General features: G+C 38.0%; 2 protein-coding genes across 2 annotated transcripts; one reads left to right on the plus strand and one right to left on the minus strand.

Annotated features, from left to right (window-relative positions):
- Positions 1-1,675: 1,675 nt before the first annotated feature.
- On the plus strand, positions 1,676-3,238 carry LOC120251488. Its single transcript, XM_039260044.1, has 3 exons — positions 1,676-1,711; positions 2,714-2,718; positions 2,770-3,238. The coding sequence occupies exons 1-3, from the start codon at positions 1,676-1,678 to the stop codon at positions 3,236-3,238; spliced, it is 510 nt and encodes a 169-aa protein (XP_039115978.1).
- Positions 3,239-10,011: 6,773 nt separating this feature from the next.
- Positions 10,012-17,818, minus strand: LOC120251561. Its single transcript, XM_039260160.1, has 7 exons — positions 17,643-17,818; positions 13,779-13,919; positions 11,797-12,764; positions 11,476-11,695; positions 10,884-11,278; positions 10,664-10,782; positions 10,012-10,545 (listed from the first exon to the last, which is right to left on the minus strand). Exons 1-7 carry the CDS (start codon positions 17,816-17,818, stop codon positions 10,012-10,014), a joined length of 2,553 nt encoding a protein of 850 aa, XP_039116094.1.
- Positions 17,819-19,131: the final 1,313 nt, after the last annotated feature.

Genomic DNA, 19,131 nt, shown 5'->3' on the forward strand with positions numbered 1-19,131 from the left:
ATAGTATTTATTATTTAGGGTTTAAATTTTTAAATTTGGGTAAATTAATTTTTAGTCCCTAGAACATTTTAAAATACCCATTAAGTCCTTCTGACATTCACCTAGACCATTAAGTCCTTTCTTTTTGAAAAGTGGTCTTCCTGGTCCCTCCCGTTAGCTTGCACCGTGAGAATTTTGTGAAATGCCACCAATTGCCCTTTGTCCTTTGAGGCGGGAAGCATGAGTCCGGGAAGCATGAGTCCGGGTTTTTTCAGAGGCAAGGTTGTACGAGAAAGCCATGTTGGCTGCCGTACCATGTCTCCCTTGCTGGAGAAGTTTCTCTTCTTCATTCTTCTTGTTCTTGTTGTCTTCTTATTTCTTGTTGTTATTCTTCAGTAATGGATATGAAACTGGGTTTCTTCTTCTTCATTGAGAAGCTTCTTCGTCTTCTTCGTTGAGAAGCTTCTTCTTCATTCTTCCTGTTGGAGCATCTTGGTGGAGGTGTTGTTAGGTGTTATCTTCATGGTCTTTTTGTTTGACATGATACTGGGCTTTTTGTTTTCTTCTTTGTTGAGAAGCTTTTTTTCTTTGTGGTGTTGGTGAACATATATATGTGCTATATTCATGTTAGTTTCCATCTGATTAGATGTTTGAAGGTTATTTGATTTTCATTTTTGCAGGTCTTTAATGGATTCATTTTGCGGGATCGTTAGGTATAACAATGATGGATTCATTATTTATTTTACTATGTTGACCGAATGGGAATCTGTCTTGGCCGAAATATGTGCATGTTGGTCTCTTGAAGTTCCTCTAGTAAGAGTAAAGTATTTAATCCCAGATGCTGTTAGAACAACTTCTTGTATAAACTCTGAAACTAACTTCACGAGAATGTGTGAAGTCCACCATATGTTTAAAAAAAATGTAGTTGATATACTTATTGAGAATATAAATGAAGTTACGGAAGAGCCTGAAGGTCGAGAAAGCCCATCAATGCTACGGTAATTGTCATTAGTGTATTTTTTTGGTTTTAATGTTTGCTATATTCTACATTAGACTATTTTCCATGGTATTTGTTTATTATTTTAATTACCAGTTTACTATAATGTGTTTGAGCATTAACATGTGTATTCATGTTTACTCATAATTATTCCTGTTTATAAATTGTTTTACATGTTTATATGTCATGGTTCATATTTACAAAATTTACTAATCAGTCATTCACGGCATCTTACACAGGAAACCATTATCTCAAAGCACTTCGTCGAGTCTATGCCCACAATTGTCATCAAGTTCACAAGGGGGTGTATACTAGTATCGAATGCTGGATGAGCCAATAACTCCGAAGTAACTACAATTGGTCACCGCTATGAGGATGCGAGGCACTTCAAGGATGCTTTGTCCGACTTTTCCATTAGGTGCAATTTCAACTATAGGTTCATAAAAAATGATAAAGAGAGAGTCACTGTGGTTTGTACCGCTGAGGGATGTCAATGGCTTATCCATGCCTCGTGGGAAGGTAACCTTGCCACTTTCAGAATCAAAACATCGCACGATGTACATTCATGTGGTGGTGGTATTAGTTCAGCATCACACCCGAAAGCCTCCAAAAAATGGGTTAGCAGGAAAGTAATTCAAAAACTCCGTGATCGGCCTCTATACAAAGCAGTAGATATACAATGGGATATGCTACGCGACCATGGCGTTCGGCTACCATACAAACAAGCCTGGAGAGGTAAAGAATTAGCTCGAGGGATTCTACACGGATGTGATAAAGCTAGCTATGATCTGTTGTTGTGGTACGCAAGTAAGGCAACTGAAACCAATCTCGGCAGCATCATTCTAATTGAGAAAGATGGTGGGCGGTTCAGTAGGGGATTTTTTTGCTTCCATGCTTCCCTGGATGGTTTTAGGAAGGGATGTAGACCCATGTTATTTCTTGACGGTACTCATTTATTGCGGAGATACGGCAGTATTCTATTAGGAGCAACCGGGAAAGATGGTAATGAGGGGTTCTTTCACCTAGCATTTGCCATCGTGGACAATGAGACAGATGATAATTAGACATGGTTCATATCAAAATTGGGTGATGCACTTTATGGCTATGACGAATACCATGATATTATTACATTCATTTCAGATCGGTCCAAGGGCCTTGTCAATGCTGTTGCCAAGGTGTTTCCATTTACCCCACATGGTTATTGCTTACGCCATCTTCAGGCTAACTTCCTTAAATCAAATAGCCAGTTAGGGAAAGCATTAAAAAAAGATGAGTGATGGAGGTTGATAGCCAAAGTTGCATACGCATGTACATAGACAGAATTCGACGCTGCCACAAATGAATTACAACAAATGTCATCACAAGCACATAATTGGTTGCTTCACAAGTCGGATGTATCACATTGGTCTAACTACTTGTTCATAGGTCAACGATGGGGAGAGATGTACTCAAATGTTGTTGAGTCGTTCAACTCCTGGATTAGGGAAGCACATCACTTGCCAATAAGTAAGATGGTGGATTCTATCAGGTATGCCAGCGTCCACACAATATATTCCATTTCGGGAGGTTATGGCGCAATAGCTACTTATATTTGGTTTCCACTTTAGGAAATTATGTACTGATGTATCATTGGATACTACATATTACTTTTTCCTTTAACGATTTAGAATCTAGTATTCCGGACTAATATCCTGCAATTTGGTTTAATATTAACTGTTTCTGTTTACTATATTATAGACACAGTTAGTATGCATCATACACGGTTACAACTATTGTTCCTTCATGTAATACAGGTTCAAGATGATGAACATGATGTGCGATCGACATGAACACTGCCAGAAGTGGGACAATTACCTTTGCCCCACGATCCATAAGAAGATTGAGGACATAGTTGAGGAGAGCAGGGCTTTGGTCATAGGTCGATCAGATGGGGAACATTTTGAAGTGATTGATAACCAAAGTAATTCTTTAGTTTGTGTAAAAGGGAATGTTCTTATCGCAAGTGGCAGGTTTATGGTCTCCCGTGTAAGCTATGCGTGTGCTGCAATCATGCTGACCGATACAAATGTGTACCGCTTCATTAAAAGATACCACACTGTCAACTTATTTCAGGAGGCTTATGCCAATCAGATTTTTCCTATTCCAGATCTTGATAAACCAAGGGATGACAACCGCGTGCGCCAACTTCGCCCACCCATTGCCAAGAAAAGGCCAGGCAGGCCGAGACGTCGAAGGATTGAGTTACAAGCATTTGGGGTATGAGAATTGAGATGTAGCCAATGCCAACAAGCATTTTGGGCTTTTTTGTATTTTGCATAACTATGACTTTTGCTTGGGGTACTTCACAACCAATGTATGTCAAAATATGTCCTTTGTTTTCAGTAAATGCATTGTCAATATCATTTTGGGTTCATATAGTTCATTACTTGAAAAATCCATTAATTTTTATAGTTTACTTTATAATAATGTAATGCTATCGCCTATGCCAAACTACAGTTTTCATATCGTAAAGTGAAGTCCACAAACATAACCACAAACATAGTAAAGTAATTTGTTATAACAAATTATAAAACTGAAATATCTGTTAGTAAACACGAGTTCCCAATATCCAGTTCACTAAGAGTTATATAAACTGCAACACATATAACTAAACAATAACTGGTAAAAGTAGAATGCATATCACTCGTCTGTCTCATTATTCACCCGTTGTTGTTGTTGTTGTTCCTCCATAAATGTTTCTGTAGTTGTTGTTGCCTCAGGTGGTTTAGCTGACTCAATTATCTTTGGTGGATTCTTATCTGCTTGTGCAAGGTTTGAGTCGCCTGTGTTGTCCTAGCCTGGTGCATCCACAATGGTGCCGGAATTGTTATCTTCCTTGACTATAGGTTTTCGAAGGATTCCATCAGCCAAAATTCTCACTGCATACTCTAGTCGCAAGAACTCAATATCACCTGGTGGTACATGGAGGTCCTCACCATTTAATATCTGTTCCATAAATCGCATTGTATATATACTACAATCAATACTGTCGGGCCTCTGTTGCGGGCATTGTTTCACATGTGTGAGTGGGTACGAGACAATGTCTCCAAGACCGTGTGCCTCTTGAATATATTTCTCGAATAAGGCCCAGCTGAAAGCACGAACATAATCTCAATGAGTCACATATCATCAAAGGGCATGTAAAGAAGTACAACAGTTTGTGGATTTTACCATGCCCCTTGCTGCCTGATCATGCACAACCCTTCTAGTTGATGAGTAGTGCAAGTATTCTTGCTTGTCTTTGTCGAGAACGAGGAGGTGGTAGTGCTTGTGTGAAATGATTGGCATAAGTACCACCTCAATTGAGGAATAGTCATGCAAAGCGGGGGGCCAACATCTTGTGCAGGTTCTTGCTTGAGTGTTCCCTTTTAGAGAGAGAAAGGGCCATTGGTCTAGTCATGGTTGCCCTCCGCTTAAATTGTCCTGGATTTGTCTTAAAGGAATCAAGCAACATCAAGACGAAGGTGTCGACAACGTCCTCGGGTACCATATGCTTGTCATTTAACAAGGTGTACAGATGGGCACAACTTGTGTGCCCTAATTCGTTGGCCCAGACATATGTTCTAATTCAAACGAAAGATTTAGCACAACAACAAAAAAATAACATAACATGGATGCACCAATATGGACAAGGAAATGCATATTGCAAACACATACTTCCAATATTGAATGGCAAAAGAAAAGAATAATATGAATCCAAATTCGTACACAGGAAAGTTAAATTTATAACTAATAATGCATTATCCATACTTAAACTCCAGTTTGTAGACTGTTAAGTTGTTTTCTAAACTGTAAAAAGTTATTGCACATTGAAAAGATAAATAAGTGCCAATCAATATAACGAAATCGCAAATTTTTTAAATTGACTTACTCATCCATTCGGGTGTTAAGGAAGACAGAAAGAGTCATCTGTTGCAGTTTGGTCAACCTTTGAAATCTTGCAGGCCTTTTCTTCGGTGGTACAAAGTTCGTTGGGGGTTGAGGTATGTTACTGTCGGAATCAATGTGCGCACTTGTTGCTTCTTGCTCGATGATATCGTTGTGCGATGCTTGCATGTTATCTGACCCAATGTGTGGTACATTGGGTTTCCCAGTGTCAACTTGAACTTGTGCTTCACCAACCTGTATAGAGTCAACCAATTTGCCGATGTCATCTATTGTTTCCTCACCTACTGCAGTCAATTGCGATGGAGGTAATGCATCTTTCTTCTTTCCTTTTACAGGTGCTACTGACTTCTTCAGCGTGGCAAGAGTTGCCGAATGAGAAGCTGCTGCTGCCCTTACAGTGCGGGTGAGAGGCCTCTCGTACTGGTTCTCATCAGACATTTCATCAGCAACAATGTTACGCCTGGCTCTCTTTAGTGGGAGTTTTTTTCCATGCTTCTATAGCACAGGGGATGCTTCCTTCTGAAAAGGTATGACATTATTTTTCGGGTTTGGCTTCATCATGCCCTCATCATCCTTATCCTTATGTGTCTGAGATGTTCCCTCCAAGACGCTAACCCTTGCTTGCAGTGACTTAATCTCATCCCATAGACGAGCAAACTTATTCTCATCTAGAGTTGATGAGGAAGGAGAACGTCTATGACCACCATGTCCGATGCTAGCTGGTATAACCTCTCGGTTGTGTCTTTTGGATAATGAAGTCTCCCTTGGCTTATCATGGCCTTTTGTGTGTCTTTTCTTGATGAATTTTGAAGTTTGGGGTGGGTAGATGACTCTACCAGACTGTCTTGCAAGGCCCTATAGTCAATGTTTCCAGAACCAATAACTTCAAATTCAAACTCACCCTCTGGGACCAATGGATGGAACTGTGTAAAAATAACACTACATGGTCAGGGCATAAACATAAGTTGAAATTTTTAAATACAATCAGTTATTTTTGTTGTTGAATATGGCTTTCTTTTCATGATTCAGAAAATTTATCCTTCAAAGTTCAAATAGCAAACTACAATCAATTTTTGTAATTGGAAACGTCATTTATAAACCGAAACATAAATATTTGACATTAAATAGAATAATGTGAACTTCTATTCTCCCTATAATCAGTTGTTAGCTAAACAATTGACATTAGGAAGGAAATTGACATGAAAGGAAAAAAGTAAGAATAAACCACTCACCTCTTTCCCAGTGAGTGTCTCCAGTAGGCTCCCCAAGCTGGATTGTTTCTTAAAGCTATTCTCGCCATATCACATGATGCATGGCAATCTTCCAAACTGTCTTTTCTTTCCTATCCCCGTAACCTCATAAAACCAAAAATTCAATGCAATGACACATCCTCTCAAGTACCCTGTTGATGAAGACCTCCCAGAACACCTCTCTCTCACTCGTGATGCAGCATCCAGCACATCATCCATCAGCCACTTATGTGCTCCATGGGCCCAAGCATATTGATGTAATCTAGGTAGGTCATCGACATACTGAGATAGCCATCCTGGTGCAGAGCATGACGTGGTGGGGAAGAGCATGAATCCCAAGATATACACTAACAACAACTTCATGAAGCTTTCCTCTCTCTTGCCATCTTTCCTTATCACCAATGTAAATAACATCCTCACAAGACAATCTCTGGTTCGGTCTACCCCTTTAGGCAGGAACTCCTCCTCAAATTCGCATCATTCCTTCTTTCTTCTGAACTCAATAGCCAACCCGCTACATTGTAGACCAAGCACGATTGCCATATCCTACGGCCTGAATTGGATGTGACTATCACCTAGCCTGAATGTATTAGTTCGCTCATCATACACTTGCATCAACAAATCTAACACAATGCGCTCTTGGACTACAACCTCCATTTCCAGGAAATGTGCAAATGGTGTGCGACGGATTAACTCCCAATGTTTCCTTGTCATATTCTCCTTTAGCTTTTGTATGGTGTCCACTAGTGGTGTTAGGTAACACCTCCCGTTCAAGAGGTTCGCAATTTGGTTAGGCATGTCGTTGATTTCTACATAATAATAATAACAAAAAACGGTTTACATGAGAAAGCAGCCATGGTCTTAAATAGGTGCATACCATGGTAAACAAGAAGAACAATGTTCTTGCTATTTAGAATAAAATTGTGAACTCTAAAGAAAGAAAATAAATATGTAACACAGAACATAAACATCACAGGTGCTTCATGCTATGCTGTCATTTAGGTTCCACCATAAATTGCTCAAAGTTATGACAACCATATTCAAATGAACAAAACACAAAACAAAATTAATAAATAACACATCGAGTGCTTTCATTGCCATAGAATTTCAAGATCTTGTCTTTGGAGGTGAACATGTAACTGCAAGCTTGACTAATCCCCAAAAAACAACAATTTTGCTCACATACCCAAATCATACACAAGATAGAGATGAAACTCACAATGTCTACTATGAAATAATAGGGTTTCGCCCCATACCATCAATGTGTGCTGGATTCTCTCGCCTCCTTTTGTGTTCGCGAAGAAGAACCTTACAAGCTTAAGTACCACAAGGTCGGTGATGTCTCCGCGCCGGCGTTGCATCCTCCTGTAAAACTTAGAACTATGGAGATGGAGAAGATGATAGAGAAGACGGTTTCAAGATTAACTTACTGTTAGTGCTCTTGGGATGTGAAAGGATGTGATGGGAAAGCAACTTCCCTCTTGAAACTTGAACAACCAACATGGGTAAATGAGTAATTTCATAACCCAAATTTATCTCTTCTGTAAAACATCCAAATCACCAAGGGCAAATGAGTAATTTACAACTAAATTTAACTATGTTAGTGGTTAGTTGGACTCACAAGTCTATATTCTATAAATGAGGGGCTTTTTTGGTTTATGACAAAGTCAGAGAACTAAATGGTCATTAAGTAAAGATAGAGGGATATTTTGAGCAATTCCTCTTTAAATTTTTTAGCATAGAATTTTGAATTTTTTGGGTTTAAATTTTAAAATTTTAGATATGATTTATAATTTGTTTAAAATTTAAAAAATGTAGAGACTTTTAAATTTTAAATATGAGTTGATATAAATATAGTGGATGACAGGTTAATATTTACATCATTCGAAAAACTTATTTGATAAATATATTATTATTTTTTTAATTAATTAATTAATTAATTTATTTATTTATTTATTATAAAATCTATTTGTTAACAATAGCATCACTCAATTAAAAAACATGAGAAGCAAGTGAGACTGCAGGTTCAGCCACCGGCAACGCTCTCTATACACAAAAAGGGGCATTTTCCTGATCGATTTCCAAAGAAAAAAATTCCTTTGCAGGATGGAGCTGTCGCTGAACTCCACCTTGGCACAACAATCCTATACCAACGAGACTACCTCTCTCGACCAAATCCAGGACCTGCTTGAGGTCCTCTTTTTATCCCCTTGTTATCTCCTCTTCAACTTTGCGTTTTTTTCACTACTTCATCTCCTTCTGGTGCTTGGTTTATCAATCTTTTCAATACTCATGTAATTGTTTATTTTTTTGGATTGGGTTTATTCTATTTTGCCTAATGATTGCAATTTATCACTGTAGGTGACATGATTTTTTGTGTTTTTGTGTGGGTGGGAGGGTGTGGCATTGATTGATTGTATTTTGTCACTTTACTAATTTGTTTGTTAGGAGAACAAGCAAGGTATGTGTGTTTCAAAGGATTTTGTTAGGAATTAGGCCCATGTGAGAGTACTTTGGTTCAATTTACATAATGATAAAACATGGTGCTTGGAATAGTTCCTCTGTGTGCATGTGTGTTTTCCAATTATATTTCATGAAATAAGCTTTGCAATAATTAAATTCTGAATGTAATTATGTTGGAGTACCAAATACCCATTGTATCAGAACACTTTTAAAGGTTTGGGTGTAGGAATTCTTATTTTAAGCTTATATTTATAGTGTTGGAGTTTTTCTACATCAATGCACTATGATTGGCACCTGTTAAATTTATTTAGGCCATTCCTATACTTTTCTTTTGCTTTTGCTTTTATTTTGTGGTTATTTTGTTATTAGTTTGAAGTTTGTCATTGTCAAGGAAGATATAATGGGAGGGAAAATCATGGAATGATATCATTTTTGTTCTGTTGTTTTGTGTAGTCGGTTGGGAGGGATGTTTTGCTACTTTTGCCCTTATATTATAGACATGATTGATGTTGAATCATAGGATCTTCATTTTTAAACATTTGGCTTAGTTGATATGAATTTATTCACCGTCAAAGGCTGGAATCTATTGAATGGACTTCACGCAATTATATGACTTTATTTACTTTTATTTTGTAAAAGTAGATTCAAGAATTTAACCGTTTGTCTTTTTAAATTTGTAGTCCATGTCTTCAATGTCTTCAACGTGAATATGGCCTCTACCAAACCTTGTTAATTTTCTTTTTGTTCATGTGAAGCATGGGGGAATTTGTGGAATTCTTTTGTTTTCATGTGACTTGACTATATATAGTTATCTTTTCCTTGTTCTCTAGTTTCTTGATATGTTTGTTACTTCTTACAAAATTAATTTGTTTAGATATTTTCCTGACCAGCTCCTTTCATCTAACAAGTTTCTTGAGAGTGCCTTTCAAGTTTAGAGGAATGACAAGCTAAAAACCCTTATGTAGAATGTGACCTTTCTTGTTGCACATCCTTCGTTGTTTTTAGCAATGTTTTGCAATATACCCTCTATTTTTTGGGTGATGTTCAATATTCCCTTTTTTTCCCCCTAATTGTGATTATGTTAGGGTGTTGCATGCTGATCAATATGTAATTGTGGCATCCTTTTTCAAAGCAAGGTTGTTACAGGCGCAAGGCGCATCTAGGCGCAAGGGGTCTTGGAGCCTAGGCGCAAGGCGCAGGCGATCGCCCGAGCGACACTAGGTGCACTTAGAAAAAAATGAAAGAGTTTATAATTTGTTCTATAGATTAATATCATAGAAGGAACCAACATGCATAATGACATAATAAGTTCAAATGTTCAAGACCAAAATGCAATAATGTGATATAATGCACCCATTGAGTCCTAACTCCTAACTCATAATAAAAATCTAACCACTAATCACTTTCATCATCAACATATTCAAAACCATCAAGTGCTTCATAATTATCATCATCACCAACTCCATCAAATTTCTCTTCAAATTCATCATTCTCTTCATCAAAATAATCATCTCCAAGATTTTCTTCCTCATCATTGCCATCTCTAGAAATTAAAAGGGTTCTCAAACTAGCAAATGATGGCTTCATTGCCTTCTCTTTCCCCTTTGATGGCCTTGAACTTGAAGCACTAGTATTTATTCCCTTTCCTCCTCCTCGACCTCGAGTAGTATATGCGCTTTCATCAACCCCTGCCGCTTTTTCAACTGCATCCCAAGTAAGGTCATCATCACCAAACACTAGTTCATCGTCTCCTTGCTTTTGATCTAGCGTACCCATCAACCACTCATTTGCATCATCAATATCTTGTAAAGAAATGGGGTCAATGTGATCACGGTCATCATATCGACGCTTTAGTGCTCGGTTATATTTCACAAAGACCAAATCATTCAACTTTTGTTGATCAAGTCTATTCCTTTTTTTAGTATGAACCTGAAAAAACAAAGACAACATTATATATTTATTATAGTATATAGTTAAGGGCCTTAGGGGTTAATCTACAATATTAAAAGGAAAACAACAATATTTAATATATAAGTATAATTCTTACATGTTCAAAAATACTCCAATTACGCTCGCAACCGGATGCGCTACAAGTTAGACTGAGTACTTTGATTGCAAAATCTAGCAACTCTGGAGTTGAGGCTCCATAAGATTTCCACCATTCGGCTATTAATGAAATTAATTAATAACAAAGGTAGTTACACACTTACACAATAGTATAAGTTAAATCTTATCAATTTATAACAAAAGTTACAAAACTTATGTACCTGGTGATTTCAAACTTCGATTCCTAATTGCCAAGTTTCTTCCAAATATGCCACCCGCATTTTGATATATACTCATTTGATTGTTGATTTTGTCTTGACATGAAGCATCAGGAACCAATCTCTCTAGAGTTTCAAGCACTCCATCCATTATCTCACTAGTTCTGATAATCTCCATTGGGTTGGCATAAAAAAATTCCGGATTAAGATAGTGCCCAGCCGCATGCAAAGGTCGGTGAAGTTGACATTCCCATCGTTTGTCAATGATATCAAACACATCTTTGTATTGTTCTTCATTTTCTCCAAACAACTTTGCTATAGCTTCCTTGGCCCTATCCATGGCTTCATAAATGTATCCAATAGCCGGTTTTTTCTCACCATCAACCAATCGAAGCACACTAACTAGAGGGCCAACAATTTTAAAATATATACAATGATTGTCCAAAATCTTGTCATCATTATACTAGCTGATGCTTTTTTCCCGGCAATTTCCTTTGACCACTTACTCTTTTCCCATTCTTCAGAAGTAAACATTTTCCTCAAACAATTCTTCAATTTATGGATTCATTGAAGTGTGAGAAATGTCGTGGCAAACCTTGTAACACCCGGCCTAACAAGTTCTCTTTGAAAGGTAAAACTCCTCAACATATTAACCATGCCCTGTCGAACATAAATGAAGGAGTTTAAGCTGATTGCTCTTTGTACAGTTCTTTTCACATTTGAAATCTTACCAATATCTTCCAAAATCAAATCCAAACAATGTGCTGCACAAGGAGTCCAAAACAAATTCTTATATTTTTCTTCCAAGCACTTACCTGAAAATAAATTCAAAAATCATCAAATAAAGGAACACTTTGAGTTAATAAAGTAATCAAATGACATGTAATAGGATACAATGAATAGATTAATTTTATACCTGCAAAGACATTAACGGATGCGCTATCAGTAACTACTTGTATGACATTTTTCTCTCCAACACGTTGAACCATGAGATCAAGCAACTCAAACATTTTTTCTCCAGTTTTTGCATAACCCGAAGCACCAATAGATTCTAAGAACACAGTTCCTTTTGGAGAATTCACCAAAAAATTTATCAATATCCTATTCCTCTTGTCTGTCCAACCATCAGCCATTATAGAGCAACCATAATGTGCCCATTCTTCTTCAAAGGACTGTAGTATCTTTTTGCCATCCTCCATTTCTTTATTAAACAAGGAGACACGGACCTCATGGTAGCTAGGTGCTTTCATGCCAATACCATATTGACCAATTGCATCGATCATTACTTGAAATTGAGGATATTTAACGGCATTAAATGGAATCGCTACATCATACAACCATCGAGCTATTTCTCTACATGCTCGTTCCCGCAACTCCTTCTTGCAAGTATCATTGATTGTTGTTTGCTTCAGATTTTTTTCCTTTTTTCTTGAATTTTCAGCATTTTGTGTGAAGTATAAATCTATTGGCCCCTTTTGCCGTTGTCGTTTCTTTGCATTCAAAATTTTAGTACTTCCTTGGTGCGATCTCATCATAATGGTTTTTTCATCTTCATCTTCTTCATCACCGCCAAAAGCATCTTCTTCAATAATATTATCCGGAAAATTACCTTCAAACATCTTGCTTGCATTGACCTTATTTATCATAAAAGACTGAATCTCTTCTCGGACAGGTGGTGGGCATCTTTGACAAATGGTTGTATTTCTAAAACCTCCCACAATATGTTGTTTAGCTCTAAATATTCCACCTTTTGTAACTTTATCGCAAAAGTTGTATTTCAAATCATTCTTGTTGTTTGGATTAATGCATTGAACATATTTCCAACATGGATCACTTTTTCCACTTGATGATGAAATAGTCTTCTCATTTGAAGAAGCCATGTACCTATCAAAGATAAAATGGATGAGCATTTAATTACATATGTATAACTGCATAAGTGTATAACTAAAACATCAATCATTTAACTAACACATTTATTCTCATCCTAATTCCTTCTAACTTGTATTGTTACAATGTTACTTGATGCAATGCAATTATGCAAGAAGCTTTAAGATACAATCATACAAAATAGTTAAAGAAATATATTAGTTTTAATTCTTAATTGTTGAGATCGCTTCGTTTTTCTTGTTGCATAATCTTATTGATGTCAATAGTATTACAAGAACAATTTGATGAAAGGCTACAACATATCATGGAAGAGAACATCAACCAATATATATATATATATATATTTCTTTAATATTTAATACACAAATTATAACAAAATTAAATTAAACCAATCAGCAATTACACAAATCTCAGATAAGGAGGTGGTGTTGATCTAGCCGGATGCAAGTGAGAGTATAGAGTCTATAGACCTAAATTAATAACCTCCATTGAGCCTTCTTGCTTCATCAGACAGGCAGGACATGTAACTCAATTCCAAAGAATTTCTCTAGCTTTAATTTTAGTTTCTATTAAGGTAGGCGGTAGGCCTGCATTCACATTTTGCATACACTCCAAGCCTGAGGTAATAAATTCCACAAGATGATGGCCATCAAAGTCCTCAATTATTGCATAAATAAGCTGATAGCCTATGCATAAAGTGTTGCACAGCAATAAATTTTTACATAATAATTGGACTTGCAGGAAGTCCACTGTCCACATAAACTAAGGTAATAATAATATCCATGAAATTATATTAAAATTATTTAATCAATCGGTACAAAGTTGATTCTCAACCATGAAAAGGTCATTCAATTCTTCACCTAATGGTAAAAATACTGTGGTGTGAGATACAAGGGAGAGGTGGCGGACCTGGCGGTGCTGATTCGGATGCAAGGGAGAGGTGGCGGTGCTGATCCAGATGCAAGGGAGAGGTGGCGGTGCTAATCAAGATGCAAGGGAGAGGTGGCTGACCTGGCGGTGTTGATCTGGATGCAAGGGAGACGGGCTGATCTAGATGCAAGGGAGAGGTGGCGGACCTGGCGGTGCTGATCCGGATCCAAGGGAGAGGTGGTGGTGCTGATCTGGATCCAAGGGAGAGGTGGCGGTGCTGATCTGGATGCAAGGGAAATGAATGGGAAAAAACCTACTGCATATCATGGAGGCGCGCCTAGGCCTTCGCCTGGCACCTGGCGCCTGGTGCCTGGGCTCAGAGGCGCGCGCCTCCTTCACACCGCCCGCCTCATGTGGATAGAGGTGCACACGGGTGAGCCCCGTGCGCCTGGCACCTCAGTGCGCCTATGACAACCTTGTTTCAAAGGACATGAACGATTATTGTTTTGTTTATTTAGTTATTTATTTGTCAAGAAAATGGTGGTGTTGTAAATCTGTTGGCATGCAAAAGGAAATAAGTGACTTTTTGAAGTATCCATCCCACATTATAAACTTTACAAGTAACTAGACATTTCCCTTTGACATAAAAAAATCCTAATCTCTTATGTAATCTGTGTTGCAATGCTTATTGTATTCCCCTTTCAAGCCAAAACTACATGCATGTTTTTTTCCCCTTTTATTATGCTATTTCACTGTCAGTTACCAACATACCAAGAATTGTAATGATCAAATATGTTGGAAACCACACGAACCCTATTTTTTACTTTGTCATTGACAGTTGTATCTATATTTATTGTCCTCTCTATTACTTGAATGGTTTTTATATCTGATGAAAGCTGGTTGTCTTGTTCATATATAAAGGCTATTTTTTTTTCATTTTTTCTGGAACAATTTTACAACAAAAGATTACATGGATTTTTATATTTTCTTTTTTCTTTGCATTGATTTTTGGTGAACAACTCAGTTTGTATTTTGTACCTAAAAGATTGTTTACTTAGGTATGTGGCTGACTTTCTAACCTAGCAGCGCTGCTAGATATGCAGACATGGATGATGCGATGAGCTTGTCATCTATAGGTGTTTCTATAGATTCCAAAGATTCTCAAGGACGAACAGGTTCTCATCTCAATTCTCTTGACTTCTTCATTTTCACATTATTCATTATATTCATGAAGGGCATGTGGGTTGTGGTATTTTCTTTATTTTCTTCAAACAAAACAATTTTTTTTTTTTTATTTACTTTTCTTTCACCCCTTGCTGTGCAAACTTGTAAATAGAAAGATGTGCTCTAGATATTTCATGGATTAAGTTCTTGTGCTTTTTATTATGTTTTCAACATCAACATCTATAGCTCATTCATGTAATTTAAATGTAATCAAAATATATCATTTGTAGTAATTTTCTGTTTAGAACTGTTATTTATCTTTAGTTTGTTATTACATGTTTTTTTGGGAAAGAGGAGCGGGGCGAACCCACTAGAGACCCAGGGACGTGCACAAGCCTCGGTGGAATAAATAGAGATGGGGCCGCGCTCACGTGGGCGCTGGAACCACCCATACACAACCACTATTCACAACTCCCAGAAATGTGCCCTCAGCCGAAAATCGAACTCTCACCACTCGGTGAGAGCTCTATCAGCGACCCGTGTACCAATAGACCCAAAGGTCGTTGGCTAGTTTGTTATTACATGTTGATGGATGATTAACAACATATGCATTGAATAATAATTGATTAACCATTAATTATGCTAATTTTTCTTTTCAGCAACTTATTTTAAGTCTTGGATCACTAAAGAGTATTGCATTTTACTTATATTCTATCTCCTAGCCAGTTTTGGCAGTATTGCTACGTAAGCATAATATGTCTGTCCACTTTGCTAGTTGACTGCTTAAGAGTACTGTTTGTCATCTAGGTTCATGTCAGTGTGAAAGAGAAACAGGAAGCATTATAGCTGGTTATTGCTGATTTAGAGTGTGTTTGTTTGGCTGTTTTTAGTTTTACATGTATTACTAAATACCTTGCTTTACAAAATCCATTGTTTGTTTAGGTGTATATAGAAATCCTGGTGTAATTGAATTTACAGCACAGTGTCATTTTGGGTGTATTTGGTTTTACGCCCAAATCGGGCGTAAAACCAAATTCAGGGAAAATAAAAGCAAAGAGGGATAAGAAGAGGATGTTCATCCGAGTGTTGTCATCCTCCGCTCACACCGGCAAGGATCCTCCAACTTCATCCTCCGCTCACACCGGCAAGATCTCCTCCAAGGTCATCCTCCGGTCACACCGGCAAGAGTCTTCCAAGGTCGTCCTTTGCTCACACCGGCAAGATCTCCTCCAAGGTCAACCTCTAGTTGCAAGAGATCATCTTATCCTCCAAGGTCCAGCTTCAGGAAAATAATTTTTCTAATTTTTAGATACCATATCTTTGTAGATCTAGCCTTTCCACCATCTTTGTAGATATCCAGATCTTGTGATGCATTAATGTTGTATGTTCTAATTTTTCTTCATAGATTTCTAATACTCTGCACATCATTATCAGCCAAACATGAATTAATGTTGCTTTTTCTAGTTTTTGTTTACATTGGTTGTCAGAAAACCAATGATTCTTTGCATCTATGAGTCTCATAATTAAGATTGTTTTGGTTTCATTTATTAGTCTTTATTATGTTCATCCAGGGAAACCACTAATTTGGTAAGGGATTGCTTTGCAGAAAGCTTTCTGACGAACAAGGAAGATAATTTTAGCTTATTTTCAATATTTTCTCTATCAATATATTATGAATGGTTTCTATGTAGAAGAAGCACTTTTTGGTTTTTAATGGCCTTGATTAAAATTTAACATGCATGATTAAATTTTATTTAACTCCGAATTGTTTAATTCAAATTTAAGAAAACAAGTAAAATATTATTGGGAGAAGTCATATTTGATAATATATTTAAAAAATATATCAAGAATTTAGAAATTAATTTAATTAAAAATTTAATGCTTATTTTGATTAACTAATTATATTAAACAAGATATTCAACATTGACATCATAAGTAAAAACAAACAAAAAAATATTGTGAGTTTAAAGGTTTAGGGGTAATCTCACCATGGGTGCCCACATTTCTTAATACATCAAACCAAACACAGGATTTCATAATACAAATTTCCAAATCACTCCAAACAAACACAAAATTCTGTAATACAGTATTTCCAGTTACATCTAACCAAACACCAGATTTTGCATTACTGTATTTTTAAATCCATGAATTTCCAGTTACATTGTAAATGAAAATCCACTGCATTTACAATTACATCCAAACAAACACACCCTTAATGTTTTTGATAAGTTTTTTTACCTCCATATTTTAGTGTTTAAGTGTCAAAGTCTTAAAATGGTAAAAACTTTTTTATGTGTTGGGGAGTTATCGGGGTTATCTATCTATATTGCAGAATTGTATTTCTTTGTTTGCTCTTTATGACTAAATAAATATGGTGTACAGCTTGGAGGCTGCAACAAGTTACAAACTCTAAAAATTCTAATGGTAAACTTAAGCAGGATTAAGTTTTGGGGTTTTATTCCATATATATTTGTCTCAAGATTTTTTTAACAAAATTTTAGTTATTGGAGTTACTGAGTCAAACATAAAATCAGATGGCATGATCATCTAGGAATGACATTTTGTGAGCCATATGATGCAAATAGATTGAGCTTTTTGGTTATGATGCAAATATTCAAGTAATATCTGGGGAAGCATATCAGAAAAACTAACTCTTCATCTACATACTCTTTTCCTTCATCATCCATTCTTTCTCTTCTTAAAAAAAAAAAAAAAACTAATTGAATCTTCTCTTCTCCATCTTCTTCACCACCTCCACCATCATCATCAAGCTTCCTTCCCCACCATCATCAACCTCACCATCCAAGCCTCGGCCGTAGCCACGCGCGCCAGCAGCACCACCCCGCAGCCCGCCTGCGCTGTGCTGCTGCCCAGCGCCCGGCCGCTCCCGTCGACCCTCCGTCGGCGCCCGGCCCAGCGCCCGCCCGCGCCCTCGGCGCTCCGTCGGCGCCCGGCCAGCGCTCCGTCGGTGCCTCGCCCACGCCCGCCCTGGGCACTCCGCCCGCGCGGACCGGCATCGACCCCTACGCCCGCTGCATCCTACCCGCGCCCGTCCCGGCCCGCTCACGGCCACCGCCGCCCGTTTCCCCGGGATGACGCGCTTGCCAGACCCGAGCCTCACCTTTTTTCTCCAAATCCCCTAGAATCAAGGTTTTTCAGCCTTTTCCAAACACAAGAAACTAAGATGAAGTGACTCTTTGTCTTCTAAAGCAAAGGCTTTGATGTGATTGTACTGTGCACTTGTGTTTGTATTAAAAAAGAAAAATCCTCATTTGCTTAAAAAAAAAAAATCCAGATTTGCTAAGGGTGATGATGGATACTTATGGACCGACTTTTGTTCGTACTAAGGGAACACGCCCTCAGGCTTCTATCAGAAGGGGGACCAGTGCTCTGACTGTCTCGCACTTTTTTTCTGTCCCTTCAGTGTCTTCTCCTACTTGCTTCCAGGCTCCTCCCCTTGATTCCTCTTGGCCTCCTCCAAGGCCAAAGAGGACCGAGCAGCGAGGACTCACGCACGTCACTTTCCCTGTTGTTTCTTCACCAGCTCCACCTCTTCTTCCAACACCTCACTCTACACAAGCTTCTCCTACTCCACTATCTCCTACAGATCAACAGTTTTTAGCCATGTTCCGGCAGTTTCAGCAGTCTTATTTGACAAACTCCATATCTTCTATTGGACATGCGACTTCCACTCAGGTTGCTCCATCTGCTTCAGGTAGTTTCTGTCCTCTCTGGCTTCTTGACTCTGGTGCTTCTCTCCACATTACCCCTGATGCCACTCATCTGCACCATTCTCATTCACCTTCTCATGTCACCCGTGTTCGCACTGCTGATGGTACACTTCTTCCTATTTCCTCCACTGGTCATTTCTCTTCTAGTGATTTCTCAATTACTTCAGTCTCTCTTGTCCCTCGTTTATCTATGAATCTTATATCTGTTAGCCAGCTTACTGATTATGATTGTCAGGTTATCTTTGACAGTACCTTGAGTCGTGTGCAGGATCGCAGTGGGACGGTGATTGGAACTGGCCGTCGTCAAAATGGAGTTTATGCGTTGGATTCCCTTCGTCTTCCATCTTCACCTGAACCCGTTCATCACTGTTATACTGCCGTTCAGTCTCATCATAAGTGGCATCATCGTCTTGGCCACTTATGTCCGTCTCGTATGTCGTCCCTTGTTCGTCATGGCGTTTTAGGAGCTGTCTCTCCTCCTTCTGATGTCGTCTGTCTTGGATGTAAACTTGGTAAGCAACTCCAACGTCCTTATCCTTTGAGTGTCTCAGACTATTGCTCCTTTCGAACTTATTCACTCTGATGTTTGGGGTCCTGCT

This window comes from Dioscorea cayenensis, chromosome 1 (assembly GCF_009730915.1).
Source record: "Dioscorea cayenensis subsp. rotundata cultivar TDr96_F1 chromosome 1, TDr96_F1_v2_PseudoChromosome.rev07_lg8_w22 25.fasta, whole genome shotgun sequence".
In the NCBI taxonomy this organism is placed as follows: Eukaryota; Viridiplantae; Streptophyta; class Magnoliopsida; order Dioscoreales; family Dioscoreaceae; genus Dioscorea; species Dioscorea cayenensis.

What these genes read in the sequence shown, in the direction of transcription:
- LOC120251488 (XM_039260044.1), top strand. Translation starts at nt 1,676, where the DNA reads ATGGCGTTCGGCTACCATACAAACAAGCCTGGAGAG.
- LOC120251561 (XM_039260160.1), bottom strand. Translation starts at nt 17,818, where the DNA reads ATGCCGGTCCGCGCGGGCGGAGTGCCCAGGGCGGGCGTGGGCGAGGCA. An exon ending in ATCCAGATCAACACCGCCAG is followed by an intron (nt 12,765 to 13,778) that starts GTCAGCCACCTC and finishes TATCTTTGATAG; the next exon opens with GTACATGGCTTCTTCAAATG. An exon ending in TCGAAGTTTGAAATCACCAG is followed by an intron (nt 10,783 to 10,883) that starts GTACATAAGTTT and finishes TTTCATTAATAG; the next exon opens with CCGAATGGTGGAAATCTTAT.